This window comes from Amphiprion ocellaris, chromosome 20 (assembly GCF_022539595.1).
Source record: "Amphiprion ocellaris isolate individual 3 ecotype Okinawa chromosome 20, ASM2253959v1, whole genome shotgun sequence".
Classification (NCBI taxonomy): Eukaryota; Metazoa; Chordata; class Actinopteri; family Pomacentridae; genus Amphiprion; species Amphiprion ocellaris.
The window spans coordinates 30,640,665-30,653,725 of NC_072785.1; the positions used below are offsets into that span (position 1 = coordinate 30,640,665).

Consider the following 13,061-nt stretch of genomic DNA (forward strand, 5'->3'; position numbering starts at 1 on the left):
TAAAAACTGAAAAAAACATGTCATTACTGTTGGGAAAATTCACCAAAATCAGCTTGAAATCCTGATATTTCATCAAAATCACTTTAACCCACAATTCTCCTTTAAAAATTCACCAAAAATAAACCATTTTCAATAAGTACATTCTGTAAAAAACAAAAAATTCAGCACTTCCTGGTGAAAATGTGGAACCATTAGTGACTCAGCTGCGACCAAAAGTCATGTGACAAAAAATTAAGGGACTTTTCAGCTGAACTGCAGGCAGTGTTCACAAAAAGCCGACTGGAGACGAATATGGAAACAAACCTAATAATGTTAATAATTGTGTTTTTCTAACTGTAGGAGTTCTCTCTCCTTCTAGAGGGTCAGGACTTTAGATTGCATGGAAAAATGAGCCACAGTGAGAAAAAACGAGTTCAGAGTTTTAAAATCTGCACGTTTTCAGCTTCTGTTATTTTTATTTCTAAACGTCTGGTCTGATTTGTTGGGTCGCTCTCAGACGCTGGAAGCTCTGAATGGTTCCGGTTTAGATGATAATCCAGATTATGTTCTACTGGATGTTCAGGACTTTCATTAATCGCAATATTTAGGAAGAAAAGTCCAGGAACCACATGTACGATGAAGCTCGTTTCTGATAAATATCAAGTAAAACTAACAGAATTTACAGAAAACCATTAGAGTCGTTGGTGTTTAGTGATAAATTATTTATTTGGATAGACCGTCCCAGCAACAATTTTATTATCTGAGCAACTAAACTACAGCAAACAACCTAAATTTAAAAGTAAAAGCTGAATAAAAGTTGTCTGATTTAGTTTTTGCTACTGTTTGCTTTTAAAACAGCTGATTAGAAACAAGCTTCATGATTTGTTTTGCCTCTCTGAGCTCTTTACTGCCTCTAATCTGCAGTAAAAAAAAAAAAAAAAAAAAGCAATTGGAACTTGTTTGTTTTTTGTTTTTTTTTTTACACCGGGACAGATTAGTGGATGTTTCTGGCTTCAATGGAGCTCCAGGAGTTTTTACCTCGTTTTCAGTTGTAATCTATCTGCCGAGCACAGGTGAGATGGTGTGAAGAAGCATTTAGCAGCCAAAGAAAACCGAAACACGACAAAAACAACGTCGAAGTTGAGTCCAGGAAGGAGCAGCAGCACCTGGATTGTTTGCTAGCAGACTCTGATCAACATTGTGGTGCCAAACTGTGTCAGGATGCTTTTATTGTGAAGAGATTTGGTGAAATCATGGCACTTGAGCCAAAGTACAGCTGCTTTCCACCATATCTTCACAATCTCCTCACCATTTATGGCTTTCTATTGCTTTGTAAAAGAATGTTTTTATGTTTATCGCATCTTATTTTGTTGCACGGCCTTATGGAACAGTCAATTTGCATTTTAAAGCACGTACTCCACGACCAAGTAAGAAAAAAAATGTTAAAAATAAAAATGAAATTGCACAACTCCACCTTCACAACATTCTAGCTGCTTATCTGTGCAACACACTGGCAGCAAGGAGTAATAATATTGAATTCACAGCATATTTTGTCATGAAAATGGCACAAAAAACAAGATATTGAATGATTGGCGAATGCTTATAGCATCCAAGACAAGAGCTCAAAGGTAAAGGTAGTAAAATTACCTTTAATATAGCCTCAGGCTCCTTACATTTGACTTGGAGAAGACAAGACAAGAAGACATTAGTCAATTTTTCCTCAATAACATGAATTTCTCCATACAGGCTAAAATAACAAACCAGCAATATTGTAATTCAGAGATACATCCAGTGGTTTAGTTTTGTTGTTTTTTTTGTTGCACTCGGAGTCAACGTTGTGGTTGAAGCTGCTGGGTTTTAGATCAAGACTAACACTAAAGAAAGAGCTGTGGCACAAAGATCACCATCATCAATTTAAAAAATACCTTTACAGTCTTAGAAGACAGCTGCTGACTGTAACGGTCACTTTCCGGCTAATTTCAGGAGTTACGACTGAAAATACACAGAAACTCTACAAGTGAAAGACTGCCTGTAATAGTCGGTTTTTCATCGCTAACATCGAAGTGAACAACGTAAAAAAAAAGCACTAAACAGGCTACCATAACACACCTGCACTGTTCTATCTTCTAAACAGATCTGGAGTAGTTTATGCCGATGCATAAGACCCTGTTGGAATGTAAGGAATTATTTCTTGCCCACATTTTTGAGGCTTAAACGTGTTTAAAAACTCATGGAAATTTGCAAGCACACCAGACCTGGCAAAAAATGTGATATTTTATGGGACGTGTGCAGCAAAATGGTTCCATGGCGAGTCCACCATTTTGCATTAACTGTGAGATTTTCAGGGGTTCAATCCTCCTCGGGGTAACTCCAAGAGACCTTGTGGCAACAAGAAATGTCATTTTTTACACTTTGATGTGCTGTTGATAGCCTGCTGCCCATATTCATCTCAAATGTGATGACATAAGTCTAAAGATGTTGATGATGATTCATTGAGAAAATGGTGACTCGTCATCAAACGTCATGTCTGTAGCGGCGTGGCAAATTTCAATGTGTTGCCATGACTACTGAAATGTTTATATCTGATATCTGACCCAATCTGCCCCAAACATCATATGCTTGACACCAGGCCGAGTCTGAAGACATCCACACTCATAAATTTAGTCATAGCCCCACCTATTGGTAACAGGAAGCTTAGAAATTACATTTGCACGTACCGTTTACTTATTTCATTTATTTAACCTTTGTTTTACCAGGAAGTCCCTTGAGATTAAAAATCTCTTTTCCGAGGGAGACCTGGCCAAGACAGCACACAGTTGCTAGAAATTTTGTGATATAATCCTTGAAATTGGTCAGCTAAATCCCAACACCTTTCTGTCACATCCCGACATGGGTTGGGTGTGAAGGATCTGTTCAATGCTGCCTGCAGCTTTAATTGTTCTTGTGATTTTGTTGGACTTTGAGTCAACGTTGTGGTGGAAGCTGTTGGATTCTACACTACAATGGAAACAGAAAGCTACTTAATCACAGTCCTACAGTGAAAATATTAATACTGAGTTGTCACACATTTATAGGCATCATCAGTTGTTTTAGAAGATGATGGTAGCGTCAGAGAAATATAAGAGACATTAAACACCGTCTATACCAACCCATAAATAAGTCTTTTTGGTTGTCTACCTTCACAGTCCGACGGTTCGGTGCTTCCCTCCTCCTGGTCCGACAGTCGGGTGAACTTGTGCCGTCGACCCAACGCCTGCTGCTGATGTTGCTGCTGCTGTTCGCCGCTGTTCGCCGCCGTCCGGAAACTCTGCGAGCGCGACACTGAGATCTCAAACTGCTTCAGGATCTCGTCTTCGCTGTCGGAGGAGCTGCTGCCATCGTCGTCATCGTCGTCACCATAACTGTTCACTGATGGACGGAAAAAACAGGGAAACACAGGAACTGACAACCGGGAAAAACTGGGAGAGTTCAGGAGAGGAGAGGAAACAAAGATTTAGGTTCCACAGTGTTTAAATCCATCACTGTTTACCTGAAATACAGAATAAAAACATCTGTACAATGCCTGATTCTGGATTTAGTGTTGGACGGACAAAAAATTCCATCTTTGAGCTCAAATTAACAAAAATATTGATAATACAGAAGTCAAACTATGTGAAATTTTCTGAATCAAATGTAGCTGCATGTTACAATAACACAAACCTAAACATATAGGAGAATGTTTAATATGAAATACTTGGTCATAAAATTGACAAACCCCATATTTTTGCTTCACTTTCATAACTCATATTTGCAGACGACACACAACATCAGCATCACAAAATAAATCCTCCTCGTCCTCGTCTCTCAACTCAACAAATTCTGCCAAACAGGGAAGATGAATTTGTGTAGAAAATATGTACTGTAAGAAGCTGACATAAACAGAAAAGGAGCAGGAGAAGCACTGATGTATTGAAGGTTTTATGATGTTTACTTTAATTTTTCTCAAATAGATAAACCCTCAAAGCAAAACTACGGAGGATAAAGTGTAAATAAATGAATAAATAAATGCAGAAATATATTCAAAAGCAGCTTGACTTGTTGACCTGTTTCCATAGGTTGACTATTTTTTCTGTCTTTATTTCTCTACTTCATTTATTCAGTTTTTCTTTAATTTCAAAATGTACTAACTGATTTATTTGTATATTGTTTTTTTAGATCTGTGTTTTTAAGTTATTATTATTTCTGTATTTGCGTATTTTCTGATTTCTTTTTCCCCATTTATTTATCTACGTATTTCTACATTTAATTATTTCTTTATTTCAACATTTATTTCTGTCTTCTACATTTCTTTTTGTATTTTTACATTTACTTATTTCTGGATTTCTACATTTATTTCTATATTACTTAATCATTTTCTTTCCATATTACATTTATCCATTTCATTTTTTTTACATTGCTTACTTACTTACTCTACATGCATTTATTTTGATATTTCTACATTTATTTCTATATTTCTAAATGTCTTTCATTCCATATTTACTGCTTGATTTCTACATTTATTTCGTTCTGTATTTCTATAATTATTGTTTATGTATTTATTTATCGATGCATTTTTACATTTTCTTATTTCTGTATTTCTACTTTATCTCTGTTTCTATATTTATTTATTTAAGTATTTTGACATTTATTTGTTCATTTCAAATTTTATTTCTCTTTCTACATGTATTTATTTTGTTGTTTCAACATTTATTTATATTTATAAATGTCTTTCTTTCCATGTTTATTTATTTCTACATTTATTTTTCTATTTCTAAATGTCTTTCTTTGTATATTTATTACTTTGTTTCGACATTCATCTTGTCCTTATTCCTACATTTATTTATTTATATTTTTACAAATATTGATGTTGGCATTTCTACTTTTATTTCTTTATTTCTATTTTTACATGCATTTATGTCGGTATTTCTGCCTATATGTATTTCTTTTTTTCTGTTTTTGTATGCATTTATGTTGGTATTTCTACATTTATTTTTGTATTTTTAAATATTTTTCTTTCCATTTTTATTGCTTTATTTCTACATTTATTTAGTTCTCTATTCATACATTAATTTCAGCATTTCTACTTCTCTTTCTTTCAATATTTCTACATTTATTTATTTCTGTATTACTACATCTATTTCAGTTTTTTCTAAATGTATTCATATAAAATTAATCTGGAAAATTAAACTTTATTTTTACGTAATTTATGTAATTATATTTGAGGTCTCAAGCAAGCATAAGTTATGGCAACTGGACTAACCTCGTGTGAGTCGAAAACGTTTCACCTCTCATCCAAGAGGCTTCTTCAGTCCTGAAAGCCTGGTGGGGAGTACCAGATATTTATCCACCAGGAGGGTGGTGGCAAAAACAAGTGGACAAAGACCCGAAACCAATAGACTCGTTAGGTGTTAATGTGAGTCGTTAGCCTTTGATGGGCGGTCGTTACCCCTCCCAGCCCTCTAGGAGGGTGGTTGGGGGTCACCTGACTGCAGGTGGGAATGATGGCTGCACCTCCTTGGGAGGGCTCTAAGAACGGCGTTGTAAGTGGGAGACAAGTGGTGTCTGAGGCCCCCTCCTCTGTTCAAAGATGGCCGTTCTAGTTTGACATGAATGGCTTCTTTTACCCCTCTCTCAAACCATCTGTCCTCTCTGGCTAGAACGCGCACCTTGTGGTCATCAAAGGAGTGCCCCTTCTCCTTGAGGTGGAGGTGGACTGCTGAGTCCTGGCCTGTGGTCGTGGCCCTCCTGTGTTGTGCCATGCGCTTGTGTAATGGCTGCTTAGTCTCTCCAATGTACAGGTCAGAGCATTCCTCATTGCACTGCACTGCGTACACCACATTGCTCTGTTTCTCCCTTGGAATTTTGTCCTTGGGATGGACCAGCTTTTGCCTCAGAGTGTTGCTGGGCTTGAAGTGTACTGGGATCTGGTGGGTGTTAAAGATCCTCCTGAGTTTCTCTGAAATTCCTGCCACGTAGGGGATGACAATGTTGTTTCTCTTTTTGTGGTCCTCGTCTTTCTTATCCTCCCTGCGCTTTTTTGCTGGTACTCCCCACCAGGCTTTCAGGACTGAAGAAGCCTCTTGGATGAGAGGTGAAACGTTTTCGACTCACACGAGGTTAGTCCAGTTGCCATAACTTATGCTTGCTTGAGACTTATCATGACCTGGATGACTGACAACATCCACAGATTTATATTTGAGGTCATTTCTGAGTTTCCAGGACTTTATACTGCAGTAAAAAATGAACCAACAGTGAGTAAAAATGAACTAAAGATGCCCAGAAACTTGACTGTAATGTGGTTGGTTTTTTTTGTTGGTTTCTTTGTCACAGACGATAAAAAAAAAAAAAAAAAAACAACAATAAACTGATAATAAACAGTGTTAAATGTGAATTCTGAGCTGTGTGGAGTAAAAAAACCCGTCTGGAGGTAAAACTCCTTCCAGTCGCTTCACTTCCTCCATAATTTCTCCATAATTATACGGCAACAGCTGAATGAGTGACACTGCGTCTCCAGGTCGTCACAGATACCTGAGTGGTTGCCGTGGTTACCGACGGAGCAGCTGATTGGTGGGTTGATGACTATAACGGGCCGTTCAAGGCCACCGGCTGATTGTTTTGCTTCACTGGTTAATAAAACAGCTGTAAAACGGAGAGAATGAACTCAAACTGTCAGGATTTATCATTAAAACGCACAAAGTCGATAAATCTATTCGTCTTTTTGTTACTAAATGTTTCGTTTCGTTTTCTTTACAGACATAAATCATTGGAGATTTAATACTTGAAGCAAAAATATGCAGGATAAAGTATAAATTAATCCATGACTAATTGCAGAAATAAATATTTGAGCACACAAATATATTTAAAAGCAGCTTGAGTTTATTTCTCTGCTTTTATTTGGTTATTTCTGTCTTTAATTTTACATTTATTCAGTTATTCTTTCATCATTTTACTTTTATTTCAGTGTTTCTACATCTATTTCTGTATTTTCTGGATTTATTCTTTCATTTATAGGTTTTATTTTGTGTAATTCTATGTGTATTTTTGTTCTTTAATTCTGTATTTCGACAGTTATTTCTGTCTTTATAATCTTTTTTTTTAAAATCAGCGTAATTAGACGATTTATCAGAGGCAGAAACTGTAAAAACAGACACAATGTGAATTCATTTTCCTTTAAAATGACTCATATTTTCTGCTTTTCTTTGGTCTATTACAACTTAATCTTTAATAAATCACTGTTTTACCTCCATTCTGACATTTTCTTCTCAGAATCACTCATTATTGATTAATGGAGGAACTGAATACTTACAGAATCACACAGTCGTCTTAAGAGTCAAAACAAAGAGTCAGAAAGTCTTTAAACTGAAACCTTTTCTTTAATAAACACAGCTGCTGTGTAAAGAAATGCTCAGAACAAACAGAAACCTGTTTATTACAAACAGGGTTCATGTTTCCTTTCACTCTATATCGGTTGTAATTTTCTAGAAAAGACTAAAAACAAAGAAAAACTGCGAATGATCCAAACTTTTCTCTGACATTTCCTTCATAAAACTGTTTGTAATGTAGAAGAAAAATCACTTTTAAATACGGTTTAAAATCAGATGATTTTATCAGCAAAAAACAAGAATAGCGACGTGAAATTAAATAAAAAAATTCACAAACTGTTTAAATCAGCAGCTGGATCGCATCTTTTTCTTATTTTTCTACATTTACACTATTATTTTTCTACTTAACAGATTAAATTTTTTCCATATGTTGTTGCCGTTAAATAATCTTTTCCAGAATCTATAAAAATATAATTTGCCGTATCCTTTATTCTCAGTTCTAAGTATTAAATTCACCATTTTTGAATAATAAAAAAAAAAAAATTAATTACAATTTTAAAAAGTGTAATTTGTCAGTAAATTTTCATTTATAAAAATACAGATTTTTGATTTTAACACTAATTAGATTTAGGGTCTGGTTTGAACAGGTAATGTGTGAATTTATACTTTTTTCCCCTTTTTGTATTTTAATTTATCATTTTATCATTTTATATTATTCTTGGTTTATCTGTTTTTACCAGAAATCATCAGTAATTTACCAAAACTGGAAACATTTGTAAAATAATAGTTTCAAAATTTTTTTTAACTTTCACTTTTTAATCCTGAATCTGCAGATTTTTCCTCCAAGTATCAGCAAATATCAGTAAAATAATTATTTTTATTTGTTTATTTGCTGATTTAAATACAGACATTGGAGGAGGAATAATTACCGTTAAAAATACAGATCTAGATTAAATTATTTAAAGTTTTGGAATGTTTTTTGTAACAGTTTATATATAAATTAATATGTTTCTGTAGTTTTTATCTGTAATATCACAGAACTGTAAAAAATGGAAAGCAACAGCAATTATTTTTAAAATTAGAAGAGAAAACTGCTAATTATTTACTGTAATTTTCTTTTAAAGTCACTTTTTTACAGTGTAAAGGTGCAGTTAATGTTGAATACAGTAGCACCACTTTATAAATGCAGTATATTATCGGAGCATTTACAGTATTAAATAGTAAACTATGATAAAAATAAACCATTCTATAAGTAAACACTGCTCGTAACACTAAAAATATTCTTTATTTTACTGAAATGTCAGAGTAAAATCAGGTTTAATGCAGCGTTTGAAGGGAAATAAGTGATAAAATGGAGTTAAACGCATCATTTTTTAAATAAACGATCATGATAATAAACTATTTTCCACTCAGGTGTTAAAACTCGACGTCCTACCTGCTTCTGTGGATCATCAGAGCGACCGACTCCAAGCAGGAAGTCGTGTTTGTTCACCTGAAACGCCTGAAGCTCCTCCTACTGCAGGTAAACAACGACTGGCTCAGTGTTTGTTTTAGTTTCATTAAAGTTCTGCTGAATTCTCAGAGTTAAAGCAACTCAGATTTACTGTTTTTAGCAGATTTTTAACTGAAGCAGCTCCAGAGATCAGAGACGATTAAATGATTTGATCCTGAATCTATGAAATTAAAGCTTTCGGAATTTATTGATTTACGTTTTTCTGCATTTCATTCTTTCTATATTTATTTGTGTTTCTATTTTTTTATATTTTGCATTTATTCTTTTCAGTATTCCCATCTATATTTTTACATTTCTTTATTTTCTGTTTTAACTCTCTTTCTTTTGTTCTTTCTTACTTTCTATGTTGATTTCTTCACATTTTTCTATATTTACTTTCTTACGTTTCTTTCTTTCTATATTAACTTCTGTATTTCTACAGTTTTTTAAATTTGTATTTCGTTTCCTTTTTTCAGTATTTATTTCTACATTTTTATTGTTCCATATTTTTCTCCATAATCCTATTTTTTTTATTTCTAAATTTCTAAATTTTTGTTTTGTTTTCTATATTTATTTTTGTATTTTTACATTTCTATATTTCCTTGTTTTAATTCTGTTTCTGTATTTATTTCCATTTCTCTTTCTTTCCATGTTGATTTCTGTACTTTCTTCACATATTTCTTTCTTTTTTCAGTATTTAGTTCTGCATTTCTACATTTAATTCTACATTTTCATTCATTCACATTTTTCATTTTCCATATTTTTTTCATATCCCTACATTGTTTTATCTCTGAATTTCTACATTTACGTTTTTTGCTCTCTTAATTTATTTTTTTTTAAAATTTATTTATTTTTAATTCTACGTTTCTATGTTTATTTCCATTTTTCTATATTTGCTTCAGTATTCCTACATTTTTTCTTTTGGTGTTCATTTCTTTATTTCTACATTTTTTTAACATTGTATTTTTTTCAATATTTATTTCTGAATTTCTACTTTTTTTTTGTTTTCTGGATTCATTTCTGTATTTTTACGTTTCTTTATTTTGTTTTTTAAATTCTGTTTTTCCATATTAATTTGCATTATTCTCTATTTCTTTCTTTCTTTCTTTCCATGTAGATTTCTGCACTTATTGCTTCACATATTTCTGTTGTTTTTTAGTATTTATTTCTGCATTTTTACATTTTTATCTTTCTATATTTTTTCTGTATTCTTACATTGTTTTATTTCTGAATTTCTACATTCATTTTTGCATTTCTTTGATTTTCTATATTTTTCTTTCTATTTTTACATTTATTTATTTTCTTTTTTTAATTCAGCATTTCTTTATTTACTTCCACTTGTCTCAATTTTTCTTTTTCTTTCCATTTTAATTTCCGTACTTATTTCTTCACGTCTAAGTTTTTTATTTCTGAATTTCTACATTCATTTCTTTTGTTTTATATATTTATTTTTGTATTTTTACATTTCTTCATTACCTTGTTTTAATTCTGTGCTTCTGTATTTATTTCAATTTTTCTTTCTTTACATGTTGATTTCTGTACTGATTTCTTCACATATTTCTATTTATTTTTTTCAGTATTTATTTCTGCATTTCTACATTTTAATCCTTCCATATTTTTTCTATATTCCTACTTTCTTGTATTTCTAAATTTTACATTTATTTTTTTATTTTTTGTAGGGTTTTCTACATTTTTTGTATTTTTACATGTATTTATTTTTAATTCTGTTTCTTTATTTCCATTTTTCTGTATTTTATTTCTTTCCATGGTGATTTCTGTACTTATTTCTTCACATATTCCTACATTCACTTCAGTTTCCTACATTTCTTTCTTTCTATATTATTTCTGTATTTCTAGATTTGTTTATTTCAGTGTTTATTCATGTCCTTCTTTAATTTTGTTTGTTTTTTTTTATTTCCTGACTTCTGTATTTATGCATTTCTATCTTTCCATATTTATTTATTTAAATATCTGTTTATGATAAACTATGAATTTTTTAATGGTACCTGTGAATTTTTATGTAATTTTATTTACATTTTAAAATTTCCTGTCCATCTACTTTCAGCGTTTTTTTTTCTTACATAAATTTGAGTCTGTTTGAGCGACAACATCTCAGGAAGAACTAAAGATAAAAACCTGAAATCTTCTACTATGTTGTGAAATTAGAGGTTTATTATTATCAGTTTGACTCGTCAACTTTGAGTTTCCCATCAGACGCTGCAGGAAGTTAAACTGTCGCTGAACCTGCAGGAACTTTGCTTTGGGTGTTTTCATGTTTGTCAAGTGGGAGGAAAGAAAACCAGAAGCTCTGACCCGAGGATTCTTCTTCAAGGTTTCTCGTCTTAATATTTCTGTCGCTGTATGAATGACTCACAGACGAACTCGCCCACAGAAACCACAAACACAAACTCTCCCACTGCTGCAGCTTGTGTAACGGATGGACCTTCACAATAAAAGCATCGGGGTTTAAAACAAACTGCACATCAACAAACCTGTGAAACGGAAAGATGTGGTTCATTTAAAACTCCAATAAAAGAGAAAAAATATAAAAGAACTCAACATCTATAAATGAGTCTGTGTGATTCCAGTATTTATGTATATTTACTGTATATTAACTCACTGACAGGAAGCTTCACATGTAAACACTACAGTCTGGAAGGAAGGAAGGAAGGAAACATTAAAGAAGGAAGGAAGAAAAGGAAGGAAGGAAACATTAAAGAAGGAACGAAGGAAGGAAAGAAAGAAGGACGGAAACATTTAAGAAGGAAGGAAGTAAGGAAAGAAAGGACGGAAACATTTAAGAAGGAAGGAAGGAAGGAAACATTAAAGAAGGAAGGAAGGAAGGAAACATTAAAGAAGGAAGGAAGGAAGGAAGGAAGGAAACATTAAAGAAGGAAGGAAGGAAAGGAAGGAAGGAAACATTAAAGGAGGAAGGAAGGAAGGAAAGAAAGAAGGACGGAAACATTTAAGAAGGAAGGAAAGAAGGAAGGAAGGAAACATTAAAGAAGGAAGGAAGGAAGGAAGGAAGGAAACATTAAAGATGGAAGGAAGGAAGGAAGGAAACAAAGAAAGAAGGAAACATTATAGAAGGAAGGAAGGAAGGAAGGAAACATTAAAGAAGGAAGGAAGGAAGGAAAGAAGGAAGGAAACATTAAAGACGGAAGGAGGGAAGGAAGGAAGGAAGGAAACATTAAAGAAGGAAGGAAACATTATAGAAGGAAGGAAGGAAGCAATATCCACCAAGGATGAACCACTTTATGTTTGGTCACCTACAGAGGATGAACCGCTTCCTGTTTCATCATTCATGAACCACTTCCTATTTGGTCACCTACAGAGGATGAACCACTTCCTGTTTCATCACCTACAGAGGATGAACCACTTCCTGTTTGGTCACCTACAAAGGATGAACCACTTCCTGTCTGGCCATCTACAGAGGATGAACTACTTCCTGTTTGGTCACCCACAGAGGATGAACCACTTCCTGTTTGGTCACCTACAGAGGATGAACCACTTCCTGTTTCATCACCTACAGAGGATGAACCACTTCCTGTTTGGTCACCTACAGAGGATGAACGACTTCCTGTTTGGTCACCTACAGAGGATGAACGACTTCCTGTTTGGTCACCTACAGAGGATGAACCACTTCCTGTTTGATGACTCACTGAGGATAAACTACTTCCTATTTGGTCACCCACAGAGGATGAACCACTTCCTGCTTGGTCGCCTACAGAGGATGAACCACTTCCTGTTTCATCACCTACAGAGGATGAACCACTTCCGGTTTCATCACCTACAGAGGATGAACCACTTCCTGTTTGGTCACTCACTGAGGATAAACTACTTCCTATTTGGTCACCTACAGAGGATGAACGACTTCCTGTTTGGTCACCTACAGAGGATGAACCACTTCCTGTTTGGTCACCTACAGAGGATGAACCACTTCCTGTTTGGTCACTCACCGAGCCCCTGGCGGATCCCCAGGCGTCCCTTCTTGCGGCGGCCATGTTGCTCGAGGCAGGGCAGCCCGCCGACTCGTGAGAAACACAGCTTCTTGTTGATGAAGAGGAAAAGGACGGCCAACGCCACGATGAAGACGCCGACCGCCGACAGGAAGCCGATGGCCTCAGGGGTGACTGGGGGGAGGAGGGGGAGGGGGAGGGGACACACAATGACACACTGATCAGCCCACACAAACAGACAATCTGACGCACACACACACAGTACATGTGATACAGGGACAGAACAGACAC

The 13,061-nt window shown here is 34.4% G+C and overlaps 1 protein-coding gene across 2 annotated transcripts in view; it reads right to left on the reverse strand.

Annotated features, from left to right (window-relative positions):
* Positions 1-13,061, reverse strand: part of syt16 (synaptotagmin XVI) — a 50,340-nt gene that overhangs the window by 24,233 nt on the left and 13,046 nt on the right. The window contains exons 2-3 of one of the 2 annotated variants that reach the window (XM_023261617.3): positions 12,771-13,013; positions 3,157-3,387 (exon numbers count right to left, since the gene is read on the reverse strand). In XM_023261617.3, the coding sequence (XP_023117385.1) occupies positions 3,157-3,387; positions 12,771-13,013 (474 nt within the window). The remainder of the gene's footprint in view (positions 1-3,156; positions 3,388-12,770; positions 13,014-13,061) is intronic. The other variant, XM_023261618.3, reaches the window with a different exon arrangement.